The sequence below is a fragment of the Hyla sarda genome, chromosome 6, assembly GCF_029499605.1.
Source record: "Hyla sarda isolate aHylSar1 chromosome 6, aHylSar1.hap1, whole genome shotgun sequence".
NCBI lineage: Eukaryota > Metazoa > Chordata > Amphibia > Anura > Hylidae > Hyla > Hyla sarda.
Window position 1 is genome coordinate 74,169,661 of NC_079194.1, and position 26,505 is coordinate 74,196,165.

Here is a 26,505-nt window from a genome sequence, read left to right on the forward strand (position 1 = left end):
GGCAGCGTATTAGAGCCACGGTCTCACCACTCATCTTTTTATTAGATCAGCAAGTCTACATAATCTTACAGGTACTGACTGCAATTCATGATGTGCATTTTCGCTATGGGTCAGAAAGGGGTGTAACAAGTTTTTCCCCACCGAACATGACAGATTCCAGTTCTCACCTGACAATGTATGGTCCCATTTGCTGATGCAGTTCGATTCTGCTGTTAACCCTTCAATATATTTCAAGTAGGCTTCAGAATGAAGTAACCGCTGAGTTCTGGGAGGGGGTGCGACAAATATTGGGGTTGAAGGCTGCTGCATGACAGGCTGGCTACTTTGTACCTGGCCAGGATAAGGTGGTGGTGCCTGCTGCCCTGGTTGGACTAGAAGACCCATCTGTAAAGTTAAGAAGAAAACCTGATTGTGGTTTAACATTAGATGTAGAATGGTAAAGTAATAAGGCAATGCAATAAATCATTATCATTCTCAGAGTAAATTCTGGACTCCCCAAAAGAATCAACATGTTTTCGGTGGAGTTCTGTGCAGACGGCATTGCCTTCAATAAGGATGGCAAATTCCGAAGTGTGAATGGGCCCTTAAAGGGGTATTCTGGCTTTATACATCTTATACACCTTTGGATAGGGGATAAGATGTATGATCGCAGGGGTTCCGCCGATGGGGACCCCGCGATCTTGGTGCAGCCCCCCTGCATTCTGTGCCAGGCATTGTGTCCGAGACGGGGACATGACGTCACGGCAACGCCCCCTAGTGACGCCTGAGGCAGTCACACCCCCTCCCATAGACATGAAAGGAGGAGGTGTGGTGTGACATCACTAGAGGACGTGGCCGTGACGTCACTTCCCCAGCTCCCGGCACAGATCACAGGGGTCCCCAGCGGTGGGACCCCTGCGATCATACATCTTATGCCCTATCCTTTGGATAGGGGATAAGATGTATAAAGCCAGAATGCCCCTTTAATTTAGCAAGGAATCTCTGTAGTGAGAACAAGGCCTTATTGTTATTCTCATTTGTCTCTGAAGCAGACAAAAAATATAATGGAAATGTTGTTAAAGGATAACTCCGGGATGTAAAACTTATCCCCTATCCTAAGCGGTCGGACCCCCCTCCCCCCGATCTAACACTTATCCCCTATGCTTAGGATAGGGGATAAGTTGTACATCCCGGAGTTATCCTTTAAATGTTAAGGCTAGGTTCAGACTACGGAATCTCCGGGCAGAAAATTTCCGCCCGGAGATTCCGAGTGCGGCCAGCACTGACTGAATCAGTCGGCATTAGGACCGCGCAGACACTGCAGTCTCCCATAGACTGCAATGTGTTCTGCGTGGATTTCCGCCTGAAGAAAGGGCAATGCCATTCTTCAGGTGGAAATTTCCAAGCAGATTTTACGTTCACAAATTTCCCTTCACAAATTCCGTAGTGTGAGTTTGTGAACGGAAAACCATTCACTATACAGTACATTTTAGCAAGCGGAATTTCCGCCTGCAATTTCAAAGCGGAATTGCAGGCGGAAATTCCGTAGTCTGAACCTAGCCTAATAGTCTCTATTACGGTTCCCCAACCTGTGGCCTTCCAGCTGCTGCAAAACTACAACTCCTAGTTTGGCATGCTGGAAGTTGTTGTCTTTCCTTTGTGAATATTTTTGTCCTATATCTTATTGTGTTTGTACTGATACATCATACGGCCGATTACCATCTAATAGTTTTGACCAGCTATTAATCATGATAATACACAATGGAGATCGGCTTACCTGCTGATTGTAAGGGTTATTTCCAGCTGCAGGTGATCCTACTATGGAAGATACACCTTGTGCCATGACTCCTAGAAAACAAACAGAGAATTAACATTGATCTCACATATACTCAGTCTGACATTTAGGACCATACACAGTATAGTAATGTTGGAAATAAAAGGACAACTACTGAGCCCAACCATATAAATGTCATAGTGGACCCGAAACTGTTCACTGTTGACATTCTGCTTTCTATATTTGCTATGCAGGAGCCGTCACGAGACAGGCTTCTCTCTATACAAATATCGTCACTTGTATGGGTGCCAGCCTAAAAGTTATATACAGGTGTTTTTCTAATCCTGGACAACCCCTTTAACATTCCCTAATGCTACTTCTTCCAAGGCGGCCATCTTTAGAAGAGTTGTTGTCTTCATAAGTCGATGCCTTTAACTGTGGCCCTCCAGATGTGACAAAACTTCAACTCCCAGCATGCCCGGACAGCCAACGGCTGTCCGGGCATGCTGGGAGTTGAAGTTTTGCCACATCTGGAGGGCCACAGTTTGAGACCATCGCCTTTAACTCTTCAAGGGTTGAGCACCAGAGCTTGGTGATATCTGTATCTATGCTCTCTGAAGTTAAAATATAACGAAACATTTAAAACAAACTTCTGATGTGTCCTAAGATTTGAGCTGTGGGAGTCCAGGTTCTGAGATCCCCAATGACGCTAGTATGAAGGGGCAGCAGCGTTTGCTGTGCCCCTTTCACGCTACAGGTATCAACCTGCAAAAAACCTCTGTTATTACTCCTGGCAAAAAGTCCTGAAAACGGCCATCAAAAAATCCCATTCATGTCAATGGGATTTTTTGAACATCCTTTTGCATCAGGCATGTCCCTTTTTACTAATGTCAGTTATTTTTGCCAGCACAAAAGATGGTGCAAGCACTAATTTTTGGTCCAGCAAAAAAAAAAAAAAAAGGATGTTAAAATTTAACATTGAAGTCAATGGGAAATGGATGTTCCAAAAAAAAAGTTATTGCCAGTTTTTTTTTTTAACATCTGTTTTTTGTACTGAGCATGCTCAGTACAGCTTTCCAAAAAAAGGGTTAAAAGGGGTACTCCCCTGGAAACATATATATTTTTTAAATCAACTGGTGCCAGGAAGTTAAACTGATTTGTAAATTACTTCCGTTTAAAAATCTTAATCCTTCTGGTATTTATCAGCTGCTGTATGTTCCAGAGTAATTCCTTTTTTGTCTGACCACAGTGCTCTCTGCTGACATCTCTGTTCATTTTAGGAACTGTCCAGAGTAGGAGCAAATCCCCATAGAAAACCTCTCCTGCTCTGGACAGTTCCTAAAATGGACAGAGGTGTCAGCAGAGAACACTGTGGTCAGGCAGAAAAGGAAATTCAAAAAGAAAAGAACTGCCTGTGGAGCAAATAGAAGCTGATAAGTTCTAGAAGGATTAAGATTTTTAAATAGAAGTAATTTACAAATCTGTTTAACTTTCTGGCATCAGTTGATTTAAAAAATTTTTTTTTCCAGGGGAGTACCCCTTTAAAAACATGATAAAAAAAACAAAACAGGATGTAACGGGTAATAACGGATGATAACGGATGAACAACATCAGGTTAAGAAATTGGGCAATATTGGTCGGGGGCTGGGTGTCTTCCAACACAGGGTGCCTCCAGCTGTTTCACCACTACAACTTCCAGCATGCCCTGACAGCAAATAGATGTCAGGGCATGCTGGGAGTTGTAGTGGTGAAACAGCTGGAGGCACCCTGTCAGGAGAACTAAGGGCGGAAGTCGGCCCCCAGCAGGCATCAGTGAGGTGGTGCCTGCTGGGGAAGTCTGCCTGGTAGTGAGCACACTACAAGGCAGAAAAAAAAAACATTTTTAAGATAATCAAAAAAAAAAATAAAGGCAGGGAGGGGGTTAGGGATAGATGGGCAATAGGCAGGGACAGGGAAAAAAAAAAAAAAAGAGGATGGTGGGAGCTACCCTTTAGCCTTCTGCCATCAGTTCATAAAAAAAAAAAAAAAAAAAAAATTCCAGCGGAGTACCCCTTTAATTGTGAATAGACTTGCTGCAGAGTGCCACAGTATATGTTGACATACCTTTTTTCACAGAATGACGAAGTTAACAGTGATTCGATTCGTCACAAACTTCTCGGCTCGGCAGTTGCTGACTTTATCCTGCATAAATTAGTTCAGCTTTCCGGTGCTCCGGTGGCTGGAAAAGGTGGATACAGTCCTAGGAAAGAGTCTCCAGCCCACGGGAGCACCTGAAAGCTGAACTCATTTATGCAGGATAAAGTCAGCAACCGCCGAGCCTAGAAGTTTGTGACGAATTGAATTACTGTAAGTTCGCTCATCTCTAGATGACACATATCCAAGATGTACAGCAAAAAGTTGTGAGAACCGAATCTAGCTGGTACGATTTATGATATGACACCTGCATATAGGGTGGAGTAACGTAATTGTGGCAATGACTCCCTATAGAGTAAAAATAAACTGCAAATGACTTAGCCTTAGCAACTGGTCAGAAGCAAACATGTGACACCAAAGTCCATTACTTTTATAGGATTAGTTTGTTAGTTATTTTGATAGAAGTTAACATGCAGCATTAGGCTGGGTTCACACATAGCAGTGTCCTGCCTCAAAGATAACTGCTGCGCTGCGTGTGTTTTACCCCACATTGCTGCGGCCTTGTCATGTGGTTACTAGCCGTGTAGTTTTTTTCAGCCTAAGTGGAATATCAATTTAAAGGGGTATTCCAGGCAAAAACTTTTTTTTATATATCTACTGGCTCCGGAAAGTTAAACAGATTTGTAAATTACTTACTTACTATTAAAAAATCTTAATCCTTCCAATAGTTATTAGCTTCTGAAGTTGAGTTGTTGTTTTCTGTCCAACTGCTCTCTGATGACTCACGTCCCGGGAGCTGTCCAGCTCCTATGGGGATATTCTCCCATCATGCACAGCTCCCGGGACGTGACATCATCATTGAGCAGATAGACAGAAAACTTCAGAAGCTAATAACTATTGGAAGGATTAAGATTTTTTTAATAGAAGTAATTTACAAATCTGTTTAACTTTCCGGAGCCAGTTGATATAAAGTTTTTGCCTGGAATACCCCTTTAATGAATAGTAGAGATGAGCGAACTTACAGTAAATTCGATCCATCACGAACTTCTCGGCTCGGCAGTTGATGCCTTTTCCTGCATAAATGAGTTCAGCTTTCCGGTGCTCCGGTGGGCTGGAAAAGGTGGACACAGTCCTAGGAGACTCTTTCCTAGGAATGTATCCACCTTTTCCAGCCCACCGGAGCACCTGAAGGCTGAACTAATTTACACAGGAAAAGTAATCAACTGCCGAGCCGAGAAGTTCGTGACAAATCGAATTTACTGTAAGTTCGCTCATCTCTAATGAATAGCAATGAGATGCACCCAATTAGAGAACCTTTTCTTATGTGGGGTCTGCATGGTAAATATGTGAACACAGTCTATATCAGTGTTTCCCAATCAGGGTACCTCCAGCTGTTGCAAAACTACAACTCCCAGCATGCCCGGACAGCCGAAGGCTGTCCGGGCATGCTGGGAGTTGTAGTTTTGCAACAGCTGTAGGCACCCTAGTTGGAAAACACTGGTCTATATAGTCAGGGGACTTATTTTCTTACAAATTCTGTACACCACTATGTTGGATCCACAGATGTGGTACGGTGGCAGAGTTAGTGCCTGCAGATGTGCTCTTATTTTAAAGCGAAGAGGAAAAAAAACAACAAAAAACGATGTACACTATCATAAAGCGAGTATGGAGCAGGGGTATAGGACATATCACAGAAGAAGTGGAAACTAAAAATTAAATGGAAATTGGCATGTTGAAAACGCAATAAAACTATGGGAAAGGCTCACTAAGTGTTGATGGACCTTGGATCGTGCAGACCAAACTCACACTTGTATCCCAAGTTACAAAATAAAGCAAATAAATGCCTAGATAAATACCTAAATAAATAGAATAAAGGTATTGGCACTTAAAAGATCACCTATTTAATAAAAAAATATATATATTTTTTTTAATTAAAACAAAGAATCTTTTGATCCAGTATATTTAACATGCAGTCCTATCTATGGGCAGAACCAAAATTCTGTCTAATGAGTAATTTTTTTATTTTACATCATCTTATTCACTCTGGGTTTAGGAGTTCAGTGGGTGGGATTATTAGTGATTGCCAGCTATCTCTGTATGCAGTATTCTATTAGAAGGGCTGTCAATCAATGACGACCCAATTGGCTCGAGATGAGCAGGAATTAAAACCAAAAAAATTATAATGTATACTGAATTTTTTCCCACAATTATACTGTATATCAATTTGCAGGCACCTAATATATATATATATACACACAGGTTTCTCTTACATTTAAAGGGGTACTCCAGTGAACACCTTTTTTTTTCTTTTAAATCAACTTGTGGCAGAAAGTTAAACATATTTGTAAATTACTTCTATTAAAAAATCTTAATCCTTCCTGTACTTATTAGCTGCTGAATACTACAGAGGAAATTCTTTTCTTTTTGGAATGCTCTCTGATGACATCACGAGCACAGTTCTCTCTGCTGACGTTATTATAATAATAATAACGCTGTATTTATTGTTGTCCTTAGTGGGTTTTGAACCCAAGTCCCCAGCACTGCAAGGCAGCAGTGCTAACCACTGAGCCACCATGCTGCCCTTAGCATACATCTGCTATGCACGGTTGCTAAAAAGGTCAGCAGAGAGCACTGTGCTCGTGATGTCATCAGTGTTCCATAAAGAAAGGAATTTCCTCTGTAGCATTCAGCAGCTAATAAGTACTGGAAGGAGTAAGATTTTTTAATAGAAGTAATTTACAAATATGTTTAACTTTCTGCCACCAGTTGATTTAAAAGAAAAAGGGTTTTCACCGGAGTACCCCTTTAAAAAATATTTAACCAACTCTTTTGTTGAAGGGAATCTGTCAGCTGCAGATACCAATTGATGATGTTAGGCTAGGTTCACACTAGGGAATTTCTGCCTGCAATTCCGCTTTGAAATTGCAGGCATATATTCGCTTCCTAAAATGTACTGTATAGTGAATGGTTTTCCGTCCACAAATTCACACTTCAGAATTTGTGAAGTGGAAATACTCACGGAACACATTGCAGTCTATTGGAGACCGGCCGCACTCGGAATCACCAGGCAGAAATTTTATGCCCGGAGATTCCGCAGTGTGAACCTAGCCTAAGGGTATAAAAGCAAACTGTATCTTTCCTGGAGCTGAAAAAGGTTTCCAAGTTTTTCCAACGTTTTTTTTTAAGCCAAGTGTCAAGAAGGTGGGGCCTAGCTGCTCAAGTGCCACATTCTGGTACGCTTCCTCACCTGACCTCACCTCTCTGTTCCTCCCAAGCATAACTCTTTACATGAATCAAGAAGGAGATGGCAGGTAAAGAATAGCAAGTAGATGCCAAGCTGTAGCAGTAATTTGGCTCTACCTCCTTGACACTTGGCTGAGAGATTTAAAAAAAAACTAAAAGATTTTGGGCAACAACCATTTAAAGAACTCCCATTTTTAAAACTTATCCCCTAAGCATAGGGAATAAGTGTCAGATCACTGGGGATCAGACCGATGGGAACCCCACGATCTCCCAAACTGTGCCCCAGTTCTAATCCTAAATGGGGTGTGTCGACTCATCACTCCACAATCTCCATAGTGCTTCATGGAGGGGGCATGGCGGCTGCAGCTTTATTCTGTGGTTGACGCCGCTTTTTTCATGCAGAAAGCGGGGGCGCAGTCGGGAGATCAGCAATCGGACCCCCCGCAATTTGACACTTATTCCCTATCCTTTAAAAAGGTACAGTTTGCTTTTATACCCCAACAGCTATCCAACAGTGTCCTGCAGCTCTTAGCAGGAAATGGAGCCGACAGATTTCCTTAAAAGGTCCAGAAATGTTAGAGAAATGTCAGCCAAATAAGCCATTTCAGCAACTGTCTAATGTGCACCTTGATTTCCCAACCGTCCCCTGACAGATTATGTCAGAGGAGAAAAGGATTGGTTATGCTGGATTTTAATCACCCAATCCTTTTATTTTGGGGATATAGGCAGTCTGTCAGTGGCTTACCCCTCCTCTCTCCATTTGAGGACATAAACACTAAACGAAGGCAATCAATGTGCATAGAGGGCTCAGAAGTGATGGCTGTTGACCACATAAATGTTTGGCTGACAGCTACAGAAGGTGTATAAATGTTTTTAAGCTTTTATGGGGATAGCAGCATATTGGATGAAGTATAATCATGGAGACCTTTTGTGGCTGCCAATCACCAACTTCAGTAGCACGTGTGGCATATTTAGATCCACAGATGGCCCCTAATTCAACCACATAATGTTCTAACCATTCCAAGAGAAGAGATGCTCAAATGTACAAAATTAGTAGAGAATCATTTATACAAGCTAGAAAAGGAAACCATATTTTGGAGCAGATATGTATTTTCTCTCAAAATTAGGTCATATCTTAACCTAACAAGAACCATATAAAATCGAAATGACTTATTGTTTGTTGTAGATGGTTATAGCTATCATGATAAAACATCTATAAGTGGTTCCATAAGAGATGGAATGGAAGTGAGTGAATGAGGTGAGGACGTTCTTACCCTGCAGGGAGATGCCCGGGATGCCTGGTATACCTGGTGGAAGGAGGTGGGGAGGTGGTAGCACCCCATGATGATGAGGCTGCATGCTGCCCATGCTAACAATGCCATCAACTGAGCCCTGCATTAGTGGCAGGCCAGGCGGATAGCCCCCTATCATGCCTTGAAGAACAAACGTGCATCAATAACATGCATTATAATGGATTAATACAAACATGCACTAAAATGAATAAAAATGGCGTTAGATTTGTGACATTAATGTAGTGAATATACATATGAGTTAGCATTTGAACAAAACATGTCATGTTAATAGCTACAGCATGAAAGGATGGAAGTTATTTAATGCTCAGAATGGTTTCTCCATTATAACATTGATCAGATTAAAAGCAGAGACTCCAAAAGCCACCAAAATTCTCGTATGACACAGACCATTTGATCGGTTTGTATATAATTGTTTTCTGGGAAGTTTTATAACTAATACTGAACATGTAAAGTTAGGGCTATCTACTTAGACATGTATCCTCCATCAGTCTGATATACCATTAAATGTTTTTATCAGCGCTCATGTGACCGCGGACTCAGCTCCTCAGTGTCAGGATTATATCATTTTATTAATAATGATAAATTCTTTTTTCCTTCTCCCCATACACCACCTCTCCAACAACATACCCCAGACCTCTCCCTGACTATCCCCACAGTGTTGTCACTTCCATCCAAGGCTGAAAGACAATGGCATATGTGCTGGTTAAGATGCATCTGGATGGCACAGCACATGCCGCTGACACAGGGAGACTGCAAGGAGGGGGATGTATTCAGGTCACATACTGCAGTGATATGCCCTGCACTCTGGGTATGTTATATCTAGTAACAAAGATGACAGGCCGCCACTGACCCTGCCTACCAATGAACAGCGGGTGCTGATGTGGTCAGGTGACCACCAATGGAAACCCTGAAATGCCACATGTCACCAACCCAGTGTCCATTTACAAGCCAGTACTGTCCAAATGATATTAACCGAATGTAACAGATGTATGTATCTGGTTTATTACCCCTTTAAGGTTTTGCTTGATTCAATTGAAAATGCAAATAATAACCATTTATAAAAAGCATTATCTAAACTATCGCGCTAACTGTAAAAGACAAGGAGGGATGATCTCAGATGTACAGAGCTAATTTACTCTCCAAAGAAGACAATGGCATGTCATGTAGTCATAACGGAGAAACAAAGATATTTTCCATGGTTGTTATATAGGAGCAGGTCCAAATGTGAACCGAGCCTAAATGATCCTCATTCTGTAGCATATAAGGAGGTCTAAGACAAGCATATGCCTTCCCAACCAGCAGTCAATGCTAACCCATTACATACAAATTGACTGCTGCTTACTGTTCATTATACTCTTATACTGTATATATATATATTATTTAGAGGTGTGTAAAGTCAGTTTTTTCCTCTAGAACCAGTGCCTTCATTGTCTATAAGCTGAACCTGGTATAGCAAACCATCTCCATGCACGTGAAATAAATGGAACTGCAATACTAGACACAACCTTCAACAGGAATAGAGAATCAAATACTTTTCTATAATCCATTACAATTTTTGAGATTTTCTATAATCCATTACAATTTTTGAGATTTACAGACTGTGTCCTTATTGTGGATACTTTCAGGAAAGGCCATGTGTAAGCTAAAAACAAGGTACTGAATGTCTTCTTTAAAAGGAGTACTCCCCTTAAATGTAACCAGGTAACTCCATTATGTATTTCTGTGTTAAAGCTGGTCATAACTGTTAAAAGAAACTGTCAGGTGTATTTGCTGCAGCAGATAGCTTGTAGGGCAGGGTGCATCTGCAGAGTATTTCACGCTGCGGATGCGCTGATGGCAGTCACAGAGGGATTGCAGAGCTAGCTTCCGGACGTGGCAATGTCTACAGTGGGAAATCCGCCATTATGAGCAGACACACAACGGGAGCTCGTTCTGCAGTCCCTCTGTGACTGCTGTCGGCGCATTCGCAGAAGCAAATACCATGCGGATGTGCCCCGTGTGCCCCTGCCCTTAGTTGATTGGTGGTTGCCAAACTTAGAAAATTGTGTTTTTTATTTCTCAGAGAAGTGTCAAGGAGGTGGAATTAAATGCTAAAGTGCCTTCTCTCTATTGATGTACAGGGCTCTGATGATGTCAATTAATGAAGCTGAGAGGAGTGCCAGGCTGTGGCACTTGAGCAGTAATTTTATTTGTTTGGCAATGATCATTAGCTCAAGGAAAGGTACAGTTTTCTTTTATACCCTAACAGCTATTCAACCGTGTCTGCATCTCTTTACAGCAAATACAGCTGACCGATTCCCCTTAAAGGGGTTACCCAGGATTAGAAAAGCAGCACTGATTTCTTTCAAGAACAGCACCACACCTGTCTTTAGGTAGTTTGTGGTATTGCAGCTCAGTTCCTTTCAAGTGAATGCATCCAAGTTGTAATATCACACACAACCTGAAGACAGGTGTGGTGCACTTTAAGGATTAAATTAGCTGGGCTCTTACAGGCGCATTTTCGTTTATTTCCTTCTGTTCTGCGCATGTAAAGTTATTGTTACAGCTTGGAAGGATGTGTCCTCTCCTCCTGTTTCCCGGTGGATTTCCTTGGTGAATAAATATCTTCCCATGTATCACGTCCTGTATGTGAGTCGTAAGTGCCCCAAGAAGTTTGACAAAGAGTGGATGTATCTACGGATCCTCCGCTGCAGGGGGCCTCCCAGTCCTAGACTAGGTGTGGTGATGAGGGGTGAGCTCCGAGGATATTTCTAAGTGTGTCCTATGTGTTGGGCTCTTCTCCCCTCCCCTCCGCAATGCCCGTTTTTTTTGTACTCCCCTTTTACAGTTCATATGTGATTTGCTACTTTTGTTGGTCTGCATGATCCCTGTGATAATTGACCGTTCCTACATTTTGGAGATATTGGGGCTATTGGTGTGCTCACCTGGGGGGTTATTTGACTTATTTTGCTGTATAGAGTATGTGTGATTTTTGTTTTCTTTATTAAAAATTCAAAAATATAAAAAAAAAAAAAGGATGAAATTAGCTGTTTTTCTATCACTGGATAACCCCTTTTAAAGGACAACTGCAGCGGAAAACAACTTATCCCCTATCGGAAGATAAGTGTTTGATCGCGTGGGGTCCGACCGCTGGGACCCCCAGCTATATCCTGCATGGGGCCCCCGCATTAGTGCTCAGTGTGACGGTCGACGGTTACATCCCCTCCCCATACAGTTCTATGGGGGAGGCACGAATGCTGCCTACCCGCCTCTCCCATAGAACTACATGGTGGAGGCGAGTTGGCCGCAACTTCATACTGCGGCCAGCACGCTTCCTGCACGGGAGAGCTGCGGCAGAGTAGCGGCCCCATGCAGGAGATTGCGGGGGGTCCCAGCGTTCGGACCCCCCGTGATTAAACACTTATCCCCTATCCTGCCAATAGGGGATACGTTTTTTTTCTCGGCCACAGATGGCCTTTAAGGATACATACATCCACCAAATGTCCAATGTATATGGAGGCCTCCTGACATCTTCTGTATATCAACTATCCAAGCCTTTCTTTCTCAGAGATGAGCTGTTGCCAAAAGAGCGTGCAGCAGTTCACCATTCCACACTGACACATAAAGACTTGGTCAAGCCAAAGATTCATGTGTATATGGGGATTAAGAGAGACAGGTGTTGGCTAAACACACAGCTATTGCACTGTGTATGGCCAGATTATATTATAAAGTCAAACATGTTTGCTCTAGTGCTACAATGTAGTGTGGGCGGCCCTCTGCAGACAATTGGCTACTAAAACGATTATGTTCGCTAATATTGGTGGATTGACCACTGTCAATCATAAAACAGCAGTAGCCATTAACTACAAATAACAATGCACCATGACAGCAAATTTGTTCCAGGCTCAACGCCATCAATTTAGCGCCAATATTTTAGTCAAACCTCTGTGATGTCTATTCAAACAGTGCTAATAAAGTTATTTACTTCTGCTGCTATGGGTCTGCACTCTCAACATGTTCATGGATAGTCTACCTGAGGCTGGTGCCATCTGCGGGTTAATCATTCCCATTGGTGTCGGTGGAGGCACAACCCCCATCAGAGCTCCTACAGGAGTACCTGCTCTGGGAGAAGAGTTCTGCTGCTGCTGCTGCTGCTGCGCTGCTCGCTCCCTTTCTTGCTGCTCTGCTACTTTGGCAGCACGTTCTGTAAAAAACAAATATACATTCATTTAATCAAGTCTTGTGTCCCATGTCTGGAGCGAAACCAGCTGCTGTGCCAGTGTAAACAATGAAGGGCACGAGGCACATGCTGAAACCCCTACACCCTACTGATCATCAAGGTTCTGGGGGGCTGAACCAACAACATGTGTGCTAAGGAGAAGCCATTAATATTTAGGTCCAAGGGGATTTTATAAACTGGCAATAGGCTAATACCAGACACGTTTGGCAGCAGTTAATCTAGGCAGGAACAAAGGGTCAGGCATCCTGAAGTGATATCAACCCTCACACCCCAGCACAGGACATCTACCATGGAAATACCTGCACACACATATATATTCAAGTATATAGGCTTGTCTAACATGCATCTAATATGTATGGAAATAAGTAGAGTCCTGCTTGTCCCCCTCACAGTGTTACTAAAAGATATCCCTGTACCCAAATGTGGGAAGTATGTTCTGAATCCATTAAAAATACATTGAATAAAGGCAAGACCAAACAAATATTTCCTTCTGAAACCTTGTGTCAGTACAACCTGGGACTATACTGCCTCCAATTATCTCATAAAGATAAAAGGGAATGTGTCATCAGAAAATAGCCCATGGTTTTAATAGTTTTTATGCTAAACATTTTTTTAATGAATTTTTGGTCAGCAGCAGAGGTGTTTGGCAGCAGCTTTCTTCCCTCTTACGATTCAGAACAAATTTGTATCAGGGGAATCCGGAAAGATGGCTGTCGGCTAAACAACATCTATATGGTCAACTTTAATCTATAGGTAACCATATTGTGTGCAATTTCATATTTTCCTGGAACCAATGTATTATGCTTATAAAATAAAGAACAGTTTATAGCCGGCTATAGTGACATTTCATGTCCCTGCAGCTTGTCTGCCGTAGCCCAGAGACAAATTTAGTGTGAGGGAACTATAACTGAGAATACATATAAAGTGGCTCTGTACACTTTCAATAGGTGTTGACAAGACCACTATCTCTCCCAATCTCCCCATACACATAAATGTTTGGCAAGGTTAAACGTTCATGTGCTCTCAATGGAGACAAGTGGTAAGCAGCTGCCAAACCGCTCTGGTGGCGACTGATCTCTCTGAGAACAATAGAGTCTGGCAGTCAAAATGCAACACGATCAACCTTTCTCTTTCAAGATCATCATCTGTTGGTGTGAGACTTTGGTGACCCCCAGACACTTTAAACCAGTGGTTTTTAAACAGATCCAGCTGCTGAAAAACTACAAATTTCAGCAGGCCCAGTTAGCCGTAGGCTTGTATAGTTTTGCAACAATTTGGAGAACACTTCTTCAGACAGTAGACAGTCTGTTTTGATAACTTTTGAATAAAGTGTATGGGGACCTTAAAAATAAATAAATAAATAAATAAAAAATTATAGTAAATAATAATAATAATAAAAAAAAAAAAATATATATATATATATATATATATATATATAATCCCAAAATAAAGCAGCACTACTTATCCAGTCCAACCAGAAAATTGGTGCCAGCGTCCCAAAGGACTTGATCAGAGTCCATCCAAGATAAGAAACAGATACTGGCGCAGCACTCCAACAAAAAAGTGATTTAATATCTCATGTCAGCAGTAATGCTGACATGAGATATTAAATCACTTTTTTGTTGGAGTGCTGCGCCAGTATCTGTTTCTTATTTTATATATATATATATATATATATATATATATATATATATACACACATACATATATATATATATATATAAACACATATACACACACACGCACTTTTTTCTTTTCCAAAGGTGCCTTATATTTAAAAAAAATCCCAGCATGTTTTCCTGACTCTCTACTAGGATAGAAGTCTACACTGATCGATTCTGAAGGAAGGTTACAGTAGAATCATAAGTATTTTACCTTCATAATCCGCTTTCTTCGTTGCCTCAAGGTTCCGCCATTCTGTTCCTACTAATCTGCTAAGTTCACCAAAGGAGTAGTCTGGATGTTGAGCTTTTATCACTGCCCTCATCTCACTACTGAACAGGATGTAACCGCTCATATTAATCTTCCTCTTGCCTCCTTCTTTCTTAGCGCTGTTCTTACCAGACTTGCCAGGTGTAGACTAGAAAGGAAAAGATGTTAGATATTTCTTTCAGATGTCCAAAAAAGTAACACTACTCTAAATAAAAGTGATCATTTAAAATTACTTAAAACCCAGTGGAAAAGTCTTTTTTTTTTTTTTTTTTTTATTAATTCGGTGGCTGTTGCTGACACCAGGCAGTCTTATGCTATCCGTGGTTAGAAAGTGGACAGTTTTGGTATGGTTCTATGTTAGATGAGATCTAGGAAATGGAGACACATAAGGAATAATAAAAAAAAAAAAGCTAGGAAGACATTCAGCAGATACGCAAGCACAGCCACGATAAAGCAGCAATACCACGCAATCCGCCCCCCGCCCCAGAGAGAAGAGATTACTATCCATCTAAATACTGGAGAGAATAAAAACAGTGGGCCTGACCTTGGCTCTCAAAATTTACCTTTCCGTTGTCTAACAACTGTTTGGGTAATTTGCTGTCCACTGTCTCCCCTGGTTCGCCATCTTTCGTTTGTTTGTCACTGGGTGTCGCAGTGGGTTCTGCCTCTGTTAGGTTTCCCCCTTGCGTCAATGAGGAAGGGGAGGGCAGCCTGACCGCTGGCGTCAGGTCGTCGGTGCATCGGGGGGAGCTCGGTGGTGCGGCGGCCTGATTTAGTGTTTTGAAATACCAATTGCAAAGGATTAACAAAAAAAAAATTCTGCATTTGTAAGAAAGAAACGCTTCGTTCAGACAGGGAATAGCATCAGCTATGAGACAACATATATATATATACGTGGTATTGCTGCTTTTCTTTACTCTGTCCAAGCGGCAAAGCCTTTGAAAACCAAGACTCTGCAACAAATATGGAACCCCAACTTATAATGCCATAAGATGAGCAGAAAGCACCCTGCCAATGACAGTGCATCACACTGAAAACGGAATAGCCTCTTTGGTCTAGGTAGTCTGGACCGGAAGAGAGTTGGTGGAAACTGTTGTGTCCAGTTGTGGTAATGGTAGAACATTTTAAGACTACTACTAAAAGACTCCGGTTCTAAAAGGGCATACAGGAGGGTTGCCCCCTCAGGACCCCTCTTCTATGAGCTTGTGGCGCTCAGTAGGGGGGAATTAGATGATGTATCTGAATAGGTGCCAAATAATGCTACATATGGCCTGCTGCAGCACAGACAAAGCTGATCTCTTTGTGTCTTCTCCCAACAGAGTAGGCTGCTGTCAGAGCCAGGGCTGGGTAATCTGGACATTTCTGAAGAATCCTTCTCTGATGAAACAACTCTTTTGAGAGTAGGGTTACACACAGCACATCAACAGGGGGCTTCCTACAGCTGAAATTCCACAAGCGGGTTATGTTGCTACCGACTGAAGTCAATGGGTAGCAATATAATCCGCTTGCAGATTTTCCATAGCGGAAAAGCTGCAAGCGGAATTTCAGCTGCATGAAACCCACTGTGGATGCACTACATGTGACCCTACCATAAAAGGGGGTTTTGCAGGGCTTTTTTAAAGGCCTTGTCCTAGGTATAGGTCATGAACATCTTGGTAAGTAAGGTGCTGAAGGTGCACCCCGGTCAATCAGCTATTGTGTAGTGGCTTTTGAGAATACGCCATCCTGGAAACCCTCTTTGTTGGTTGATTAAAAAAAATTAGAATAAATTAGAAAAAATTTGGTCTTGTGTGAGCATTTTCTTAATATCTTTAATGTGAAAAGTGACAGGTAACACTACAGAATTATTTTGGCTCTTAAGATATTTAGGGGCTATCCCTTTCCAATCATATGAGCTGCCTAGGTTATCATGCTACAGATAGAAGAAACTTGTCCATGGTCAATCATGCTAAACATATTGAGAGTTTACACCAGTGGACTATGGTGGCCCATTACTACCTTGGCCCTTAATCTTCCTAGCCACTGGTTGGTCTGCTCTACTAGTACAGTATAGACCATCCTTCCCAGTCCCTATAGCCCCTTTTTAAGAAATTCTTACTTCCCTATAGTTGCAACTATTGTTATATTATTTCTACAGTTATGTGCTTTTTTACAGTCCAAACCTATATATAGTAAATTATAGTGGTTCGTTGTACGTAAATAAAATGTAAAAAAAAAAAACACAACCATTGCTAAAGGATATTATGGGCATGCACTGACAGAAGAAGTAAGTCATTGTAAAAAGGTAATATCAAGGAAAGACTTCAAAGGAACCCGGCTCCACGGCGCTGAACGACCACAACAGGTGAACCATAAAAGGGAGTTTATTTGACCAGAATGCAACGCGTTTCGCTGCGCATGCGCAGCGAAATGCGTTGCATCCTGGTCAAATAAACTCCCTTTTATGGTTCACCTGTTGTGGTCGTTCAGCGCCGCGGAGCCGGGTTCCTTTGAAGTCTTTCCTTGATATTGCCGTTTATCTACCGAAGGGCTGCAGTCGACCTAGGATTATTCTATGCTTATATCATTGTTGTGTATGAAGTTGCACAACCACCCAGGGTGAGCAATTTATTTATATTTTTACCTCATCACGGGATCTCAACGTTACTACTACTCTATGGAGCGCCTGTCTCTTCTATTTCTAATTGTAAAAAGGTGGCAGTGCATAAAGATATCCATTATTCTCCTGTTAAAATGCAATCAGTTAGGCCGGGTTCACACTACGATTTGTAACTACGGTTCCTGTATACGGCTGGGAGGAGGGGGCGGGGCTTAATCGCGGCGTATAGGGGAACCGTATTTAATGCATGTCTATGAGCCGACCGGAGTGAACCGCAGCCTCCGGTCGGCTGCTTCTCGGCCATATGCGGTTTCCCGACCGTAGGCAAAAACGCGGTCGACCACGATTAAGCCCCCCCTCCCAGCTGTATACGGGAAACGTAGTTACAAATCTTAGTGTGAACCCAGCCTTACTTTGGTAGAGGGCAAATCGTACTGAAAGAACTATACTGCAGCCAGATAGGGCCATCTTTAAATTGATATTACCACCTCAGAAAGTGATGGAATACTGTAAAAAACGGTCTCTCCCAGCCACTGACTGTGCAAGGGACCTGCCATTCAAATGAATGGACTGCTGTAGTATTGTAAACCTTATGCATGCTCTGGGGTTACTATGGTAGCCAATTCAGATGTCAGGATGTCTATGTACTATATATACATTACTGTAGAAAAAATAAATGTGTGAACCCTATTGTTGAAATGAAACTGTCCATTTTCAGTGTGAGCACGACAGACACACAATAAAAACGTTACCTGCACAATGAGTAAACAGGGGGAACAAAACATAGAACCATATCACTTCCAATATCTAATGTTAAGTCCACTTTATGGCCCTGGGGGATAAACATATGTTAAACCTGGTCTGACGTTCTGACTGTACGGTATCTGGACATTACAGAATGTGTAAACCTGACGTGGGCTATTCGTACTTCTCAACAAACCCATCGATACTGCTCAGGTACAACACGGATGTGTATTCTCCTATACGTTCTGTCCGTTACCTGTTGGGGAGTGTATTGCATGAGATCTAATTCACCAGACAATGGAGTTTGGAGCTGTGGAAGAGAAGGGGCCTCCAACATCTCTCCATCTTCATCTCCCATATCTTCAATATCGTCATCCGCACTCTCCAGCTCGGCAAATTTTGCCTCCAAATCTTGGATCTTCTTCTCCAAGAGTGGAGACGGCTCTTTTTGAGGAACAATGGGTTTCCTAAGAATGTAAAGAGAACTAAAGTTATATTCACTTTATAGAATGACAATGGGGCTCAGACTGTGATATGGGTCTAAAAAGCCAAGAAAGTAGACAGGGCTTGGCTGGGAAATTTTAGCCTGGGAGGTTTGTAAGCGCACAGCACTAGACCACCTGTTTACTCGGCATGCCCAAATCCCCCACCCCCAGTGACAGCACTAATAGGGTATGTAACAAAAATACACATAACATTAACATAAGTAGGACAGTTTGCCATGCATGATAAAATATATCCCTAAATAAGTCATAGTTACCAAATAACACTAATAACAATAAGTATATAAGGTTTACAATATAACCACCTATCCAGTATACCAAGAACAACATCGCCAATAATACCAATAATATCAGTTTACAAAAGACAAAGTATACTGCCACACCATGAACACTACATAATTACTGCCAAACTGCTACTGAAAAAAATCCACTATAGAAACAAAAATACTCTCCCTAGGCAGTGACAAAATAGAGGTAGATAGCAGCACTATACAAGTTCTGCAATCCATGTAAGTGATTACAGTTATATCCAATGACTCACGGAAGGCGTCTTGTCTGATCGGAGTCGTTCACTTTTCTTTTTCTTTTCCATCTGTCCTGGGCCATCATGGAGGCTTCTTCCGGCCACGACTCCTCCTCTTCAAATCTGCCAGACAAATATTTTAGGCTCCTTGTTCCAACATCCTCTTCACCTCTATACAAACTTCCCATTTGTATTGCCCCACACAGTAACAGTACCAATTTTGTGAGCCCATAACATTTTAGGCTTTTAGTTCTAGTATCCTCCTCACCTCCGTACAAACTCCCCATGTGTATTGTCTCAGTAATAGTGCACCCATGGGAGCCCCCATATAGTAGTTAAACACCCCCCCCCTATATGCCCCTATATTAGGCCTCTTCTGTGCCCCCATGTGGTAATTAGGCCCACCTCAGTGCCCCTATAAAATATTAGGAGCCCTCTGTGCCCCCATATAGCATTAGGCCCCTTCTGTTCCCTCTGTGCCTCCAAAAAGTATAAGGCTCATCTGTGCCCCCATGTACGATTAGGCCCCATAGTAAAAAAAAACAAAACTCAGCCATCACACCGCTCCCCCGCAGCTCCTCCTGGTGCAGGTCCTCTCCTGTAATCTGTTCCGTTGCAGGCAGCGTGGTACAGAGACACTGCCTGCACCAGAAGTCCTGGCTGCCTTGTTGCGTCGTCCTTCTACTGTGTGTGCATCTTAAAGACCCACATACAGCTAAAAGTTGAGCTCTCACAGGGATCCTGTGTGTCCTGGATTCCTGAGAGGGCTGCAGTGAACAGGGGTGTGATGATCATCATGCCCCTGGCATCCGCAGCCCAAAGATCTACTAGGGCACTGGCCCAGAGGGGGATATGCCCCCCCCCCTGCAAGGCCCACCCATGACTGGAGAGCCCTGTATCTATAGGACCCAAATATGTAGAAAAGCAACTAGAAACTGATGGCTCTTAGGTAATTCAAAACTTATAAAATGTGGGAGATGGAAAGGTATTACATTTATTACATTTAATTAATACAGATGTAAATTTAGTAGTTCAAAAAAATATGACAGTCGGGTTAGTTTGTCTGCAGGGCTCTTGGGGCAATAAGTGTCAAAAACCATGCTATGTTATATAATTGTCAATTGAAATGCAAATGACAGATTGTTGATGTGCTGTATACTATACAATAATAATTTCAATAACTTATTAAATTAAGTTTCCCTGTATTCTTAATGAAAACCTGACCCAGAGTGAGAGACTGGGCTGAAGGTTCAACTTCCAACAAGACAATGACCCTAAGTGCACAGCCAAGACAAGACAGGAGGGGCTTAGGGACAACTCTGTGAATGTCCTTGAGTGGTCCGGCCAGAAACCTGACTTGAAGCCAATCTAATATCTCTGGAGAGACCTGAAAATGGCCTCCACCGACGGTCCCCATCCAACCGGACAGCAGAGCTTGAGAGGATGTGCAGAGAAGAATGGCAGAAAATCCCCAAAAGGACTGGTGGCTGTCATTGTTGCCAAAGGGGCTTCAGGTAAGTACAGAGTAAAGGGTCCGAATGCTTATTGTTACTGCAATATTTTAGTTTTTCCTTTTGAATTAAAAAGCAAAGATTTCTGAAATTCTGCTTTCATTTAGTCATTAACCCCTTAACGACGCAGGACGTAAATGTATGACCTGGTGAGGTGGTACTTAACGCACGAGGACGTACATTTACGTCTTATACATAACCCCCAGCATCGGAGCGATGCTCGGGTCATGCGCGGCAGATCCCGGCTGCTAATAGCAGCCAGGGACCCGCCGGTAATGGCCAACATCCACGATCGCGCAGATGTCCGCCATTAACCCCCTCAGATGCCGTGATCAATACAGATCCGATCATCCAGAAAGGCAGACGGAGGTCCCCTCATCTGCCTACGCTGCCTTCCATGGGTCTTCTGCTCTGGTCAGAGATCGAGCAGACCAGAGCAGAACATCACCGATAACACTGATCAGTGCTATACCCTATGCATAGCACTGAACAGTATTAGCAATCGAATGATTGCTATAAATAGTCCCATATGGGGACTATTAGGGTGCGTTCACACTGAGTAATTCAAGAGGAATTTATTTGAGTAATTCCTCTTGAATTCTCCGCTCCAAATTGATTCAAATCTCCTCTGCCCATTGACTTTAATGTTTTTTCTGCTGTCCTGTCCACACATCGGAAATTCTGCTAACAGAATTCCAACGCTGAATTCCTTTCCGCCTGAAGAAAGAACATGTTCATTCTTCAAGCGGGATCCGCTAGCAGAAATTAATAGAAGTCAATGGTAAAAAAAAAATAATTCCGCCCGACATCGTTTTCACGTGGAATTTGCGCGGAAATGGCTGAAAAACCCTTCACTTCTTTTTCCCCCATTTCCACGCGTAATTCCGCACGAATTCCGAACAAATTTGCTCTTGATTTGCTCAGTGTGAACGCACCCTTAATGTGAAAAAAAAAAGTAAAAGAAAAAAAAAAATTATCATTAAATGATAATGATCATCATTAGTGATAACGCAAACGGTCTCGATGGTAAGGTATGTCTTTTTGCTGATGACACAAAGATATGTAGCAGGGTTGATGTTCCTGGAGTGAAATGGAAAAGGATTTAAGCAAACTAGAAGAATGGTCAGAACTCTGGCAACTGAAATTTTATGTGGATAAGTGCAAGATAATGCACCTGGGGCGTAAAAACCCTCGGGCAGAATATAGAATATTTGACACAGTCCTGACCTCAGTATCCGAGGAGAGGGATTTAGGAGTAATTATTTCAGAAGACTTAAAGGTAGGAAGACAATGTAATAGAGCAGCAGGAAACGCTAGCAGAATGCTTGGATGTATAGGGAGAGGTATAAGCAGTAGAAAGAGAGAAGTGCTCATGCCGCTGTACAGAACACTGGTGAGACCTCAATTGGAGTATTGTGCGCAGTACTGGAGGCCGTATCTCCAGAAGGATATAGATACTCTAGAGAGAGTTCAAAGAAGATACTAAACTAGTACATGGATTGCAGGATAAAACTTACCAGGAAAGGATAAAGGACCTTAACATGTATAGAAGAAAGAAGAGACAGAGGGGATATGATAGAGACTTTTAAATACATAAAGGGAATACACACGGTAAAGGATGAGAGTATATATATATATATATATATATATATATATATATAAAAGAAGAAAAACTACCACAAGAGGACATAGTTTTAAATTAGAGGGGCAAAGGTTTCTGCAGTAATATCAGGAAGTATTACTTTACTGAGAGAGTAGTGGATGCATGGAATAGCCTTCCTGCAGAAGTGGTCGCTGCAAATACAGTGAAGGAGTTTAAACATGCATGGGATAAGCATAAGGCTATCCTTCATATAAGATAGGGCCAGGGACTATTCATAGTATTCAGATTATTGGGCAGATTAGATTGGCAAAATGGTTCTTATCTGCCGATACATTATGTTTCTAGGACATATTTTCCTCAATTCCTGCATGTAAGTGACAACTGTAAGATGGGAAACTGCTCTAGATAGCTAACGAATGATATTTAGATGATTATAAAGGTTGGCCGGAGAGAAATGATGGGCTGTGGGTTTAGTTCCCCGGACTACCCCATTAAGCACAAGACCGCAACATAACAAAATGTGAAAAAAAAAAAAGAGAAAAGGGGTCTGAAGACTTTCCAAACACACTGTATATCAAAGAGGCAGCACCACCCAATGCATACACATATAAACCAGTCTGTGGGGAAGGGGTCAAGAATACCCTGAAATCTGTATAGCAGTGTATCACCATCACTGACACTGTCAGCAACCTCTATTTACTCTGGTTCAGCAAAAGACGCGCTGTAGCATTTAGTGTTAATGCATACCAAAAGGCCTAAACCACCACTGGGAAGCAACGTCTCTTGGCAAAATCAGCACACAGAGAAACCTATACAACCATACCTATCCTAGGAAGAGCGAGCACTGGTTTCCACCTAAAATATCACAATATGGCTGATAATCATTTTCTTTACTAATAACACTAACAACTAATTGGAGCCGCTCAGGAGGAATGCTGAGTGCAAAACGGCTGGCATGGTTCTGAATATGAATTATGACCTATATGGAGTACTCAAATTATGAATGCCAATATATATTTACCTATTGACTGTCACATCTATACAGTGATTACGCTGACCTTTGAAGTGTACCTGTTACTAAGAAAACCTTTGGAGGTCTCCTGCAGCATTTCTGGACTTTAGGCATTAAAACCTCATTAAAAGGCATAAAATCTGATGCATCACCATCAGTAACATATGCGCCTAATCTACTGGACCAGCATAATGCTAGAGTACACATATATATGTTTATTCCCTTTGTGTGTATTGGAACTAAACAAAAAAAGGGAGGAAAAAAGCAAATTGGACATAATGTCACAACAAACTCCAAAAATGGGCTGGACAAAATTATTGGCACCCTTTCAAAATTGTGGAAAAATAAGATTGTTTCAAGCATGTGATGCTCCTTTAAACTCACCGGGGGCAAGTAAAAGGTGTAGGCAATATAAAAATCACACCTAAAAGCAGATAAAAAGGAGAGAAGTTCACTTAGTATTTGCATTGTGTGTGTGTGCCACACTAAGCATTGACAACAGAAAGAGAAAAAGAGAACTGTCTGAGGCATTGAGAACCAAAATTGTTACAAGTCCATCTCCAGAGAACTAGATTTGGTTTTGTCCAAATTGCGCAACATTATCAAGAAGTCTGCAACCCATGGAACTGTAGTTAATCTTCCTGGGCGTGGACGGAAGAGAAAAATTGATAAAAGGTGTCAACGCAAGATAGTCCGGATGGTGGATAAGCAGCCTCAAACAAGTTCCAAAGATATTCAAGCTGTCCTGCAGGCTCAGGGAGCATCAGTGTCAGCGTGAACTATCCGTCGACATCGAAATTAAATGAAACGCTATAGGCAGGAGACCCAGGAGGACCCCACTGCTGACAGAGAGACATAAGACTACATTTTGCCAAAATTAACTTGAGTAAGACAAAATCCTTCTGGGAAAACATCTTGTGGTCAGATGAGACCAAATAGAGCTTTTTGGTAAAGCACATAATTCTACTGTTTACCAAAAACAGAATGAGGCCTACAAAGAAAAGAACACAGTACCTACAGTGAAATATGGTGGAGGTTCAATGATGTTTTGGGGTTGTTTTGCTGCCTCTGGCACTGGGTGCCTTGAATGTGTGCAAGGCATCATGAAATCTGAGGATAACCAATGGATTTTGGGTCACACTGTACAGCCCAGTATCAGAAAGCTGGGCTTGCGTCCGAGATCTTGGGTCTTCCAGCAGGACAATGACCCCAAACATATGTAAAAAAAACACCCAGAAATGGATGGCAACAAAGCGCTGGAGAGTTCTGAAGTGGCAGCAATGAGTCCAGATCTAAATCCCATTGAACACCTGTGGAGAGATCTTAAAATTGCTGTTGGGAAAAGGCGCCTTCCAATAAGAGAGACCTGGAGCAGTTTGCAAAGGAAGAGTGGTCCAACATTCCGGCAGAGAGGTGTAAGAAGCTTATTGATGGTTATAGGGAGCAACTAATTTCAGTTATTTTTTCCAAAGGGTGTGCAACCAAATATAAAGTTAAGGGTGCCAATAATTTTGTCCAGCCCGTTTTTGGAGTTTGGTGACATTATGTCCAATTTGCTTTTTTTCCCTCCCTTTTTTGGTTCAGTCTCAATACACACAAAGGGAATAAACATGTGTATAGTAAAACATGTGTTACTGCAATCCTTTTCTGTGAGAAATACTTCATTTTCTTCAAAAATGTCAGGGGTGCCAACATTTATGGCCATGACTGATAGATCTATATATATATATCTATATATCTATCTGTCGGTATACTGGAGTTATCTTTTCTCATTTCACATCACACCTGAAATTAATCTATCCTTTGGTCTCATTTTAGCCATTTTTTTTTCTTAGTGCTCTAGCAGCTCATGTTATCTTCATAACCCTATGATTGTTTGTCATTGTAAGCAGTACATTTATCAATGTGTCTCTGCTAAAGCCAATTGTTGTTATTTTTTTTGAGGAGAGTGTAGAATCCTTAATAAATTGTCCTTTTCAGACTAGTTCAGTGGAACTAGAAATAAACTGGTACAGCTCACTGAACCTCTAGATCAGTGCTTCCCAAACTGTGTACCTGCAGCTGTTGCAAAACTACAATTCCCAGCATGCCCAGACAGCCAAAGGCTGTCCGGGCATGCTGGGAATTGTAGTTTTGCAACAGATTGAGGCAATTATACTCACCCTGTTTTGTTGCTCCGAATCTAGTGCAGCTGGTGCTCTGGAGGGCTTCAGTGACGTTAGTGTACAATGTGCATAGGACACTGCAACCAATCCCTGGCCTCAAAGAGGTTGGCTCATCTAATACATCCTGTCCCCTGTCTTCTTCCTGCTTCAGTCAACATAGCTGGTGATAGGCCGAGTGGCATTGTTACCTGTTGGCAGGAAGAAGGCCAGGGCAAGAGGAGGGGACTGCAATGGGGAAGGGACAGTAGATAAGTGACGTTTTTATTGCAGGCATTCTAGGGAGTATTTATAAAAAATAAAAAAAATAGAATAAAAAAAAAAAATAGAATAAAAAAAAAAAAGCAGAAAGTGAGACAACCCCTTTACTCCATAGGTCAATATATCATATGTATACATTGTGGAATAGTGTTACAGATATTCCTTTTAATTTTCAGAGGTGAAAGCAAAATACACAATGAAATGCACGGATGTGGATTTTGCTGCAGAAATGTTGTGGCTATGCAGCTTAATCCTCGACAGTTTGTTGTTGGTTTTTTTCTGTAACCACACAATCTGCATATCATTTTCCGACATCTAATATGTTTACAAAAAATTTACGTTTAAAAAAAAAAAAAAAAAAAAAGGTTGAGCTGTACCTGAAATAATAGATTTCATCATCCACAACTTTAGCCGACAGCGAAAACCTTTTCAGCCCTTTAAACCTCTTCATCTGTTTGTCACTCTCATTGTATCGGCTCTCACACAGCAATACGTCATTTTCAGGGATTTCCGTTGGACGACAAGACAGAAAATCCTTGAAAGATAAAACAGCACATTTTCCTAGAAGAGACGAGACAACAACAAATACTCTGTAAAATACAGACCTAGTTCATTTAACAATTTAACATCAAAATGAATATCAGTTCAACCAGGCGATACACATTTTCTACCTTAAAGCGCAACTGTCATGAAATCTTGGTGCAATAACCTGCACACAGCCTTTGTACTATGTGCAGGTGGTGGGTATAGCAATGTTTTTACCTGATATATACAGGCTTTCATAACACCAAAAAATGCTTTTAATCAAAGCCACTGACTAGAGATGAGCGAACTTACAGTAAATTCGATTCCTCACGAACTTCTCGGCTCGGCAGTAGATGACTTATCCTGCGTAAATGAGTTCAGCCTTCAGGTGCTCCCATGGGCTGGAAAAGGTGGATACAGTCCTAGGAGACCTGAAAGCTGAACTCATTTATGCAGGATAAGTCATCAA

The 26,505-nt window shown here is 41.8% G+C and overlaps 1 protein-coding gene across 13 annotated transcripts in view; it reads right to left on the reverse strand.

The window, feature by feature from the left end:
• Window positions 1–26,505, reverse strand: part of PBRM1 (polybromo 1) — a 123,988-nt gene that overhangs the window by 3,539 nt on the left and 93,944 nt on the right. For 3 of the 13 annotated variants that reach the window (XM_056524151.1, XM_056524150.1, XM_056524149.1), the window contains exons 23-31: window positions 25,889–26,072; window positions 18,981–19,085; window positions 18,193–18,403; window positions 15,157–15,360; window positions 14,537–14,741; window positions 12,455–12,625; window positions 8,404–8,562; window positions 1,757–1,827; window positions 168–384 (exon numbers count right to left, since the gene is read on the reverse strand). In XM_056524151.1, the coding sequence (XP_056380126.1) occupies window positions 168–384; window positions 1,757–1,827; window positions 8,404–8,562; window positions 12,455–12,625; window positions 14,537–14,741; window positions 15,157–15,360; window positions 18,193–18,403; window positions 18,981–19,085; window positions 25,889–26,072 (1,527 nt within the window). The remainder of the gene's footprint in view (window positions 1–167; window positions 385–1,756; window positions 1,828–8,403; window positions 8,563–12,454; window positions 12,626–14,536; window positions 14,742–15,156; window positions 15,361–18,192; window positions 18,404–18,980; window positions 19,086–25,888; window positions 26,073–26,505) is intronic. The other 10 variants (XM_056524154.1, XM_056524153.1, XM_056524159.1 and 7 more) reach the window with 7 other exon arrangements.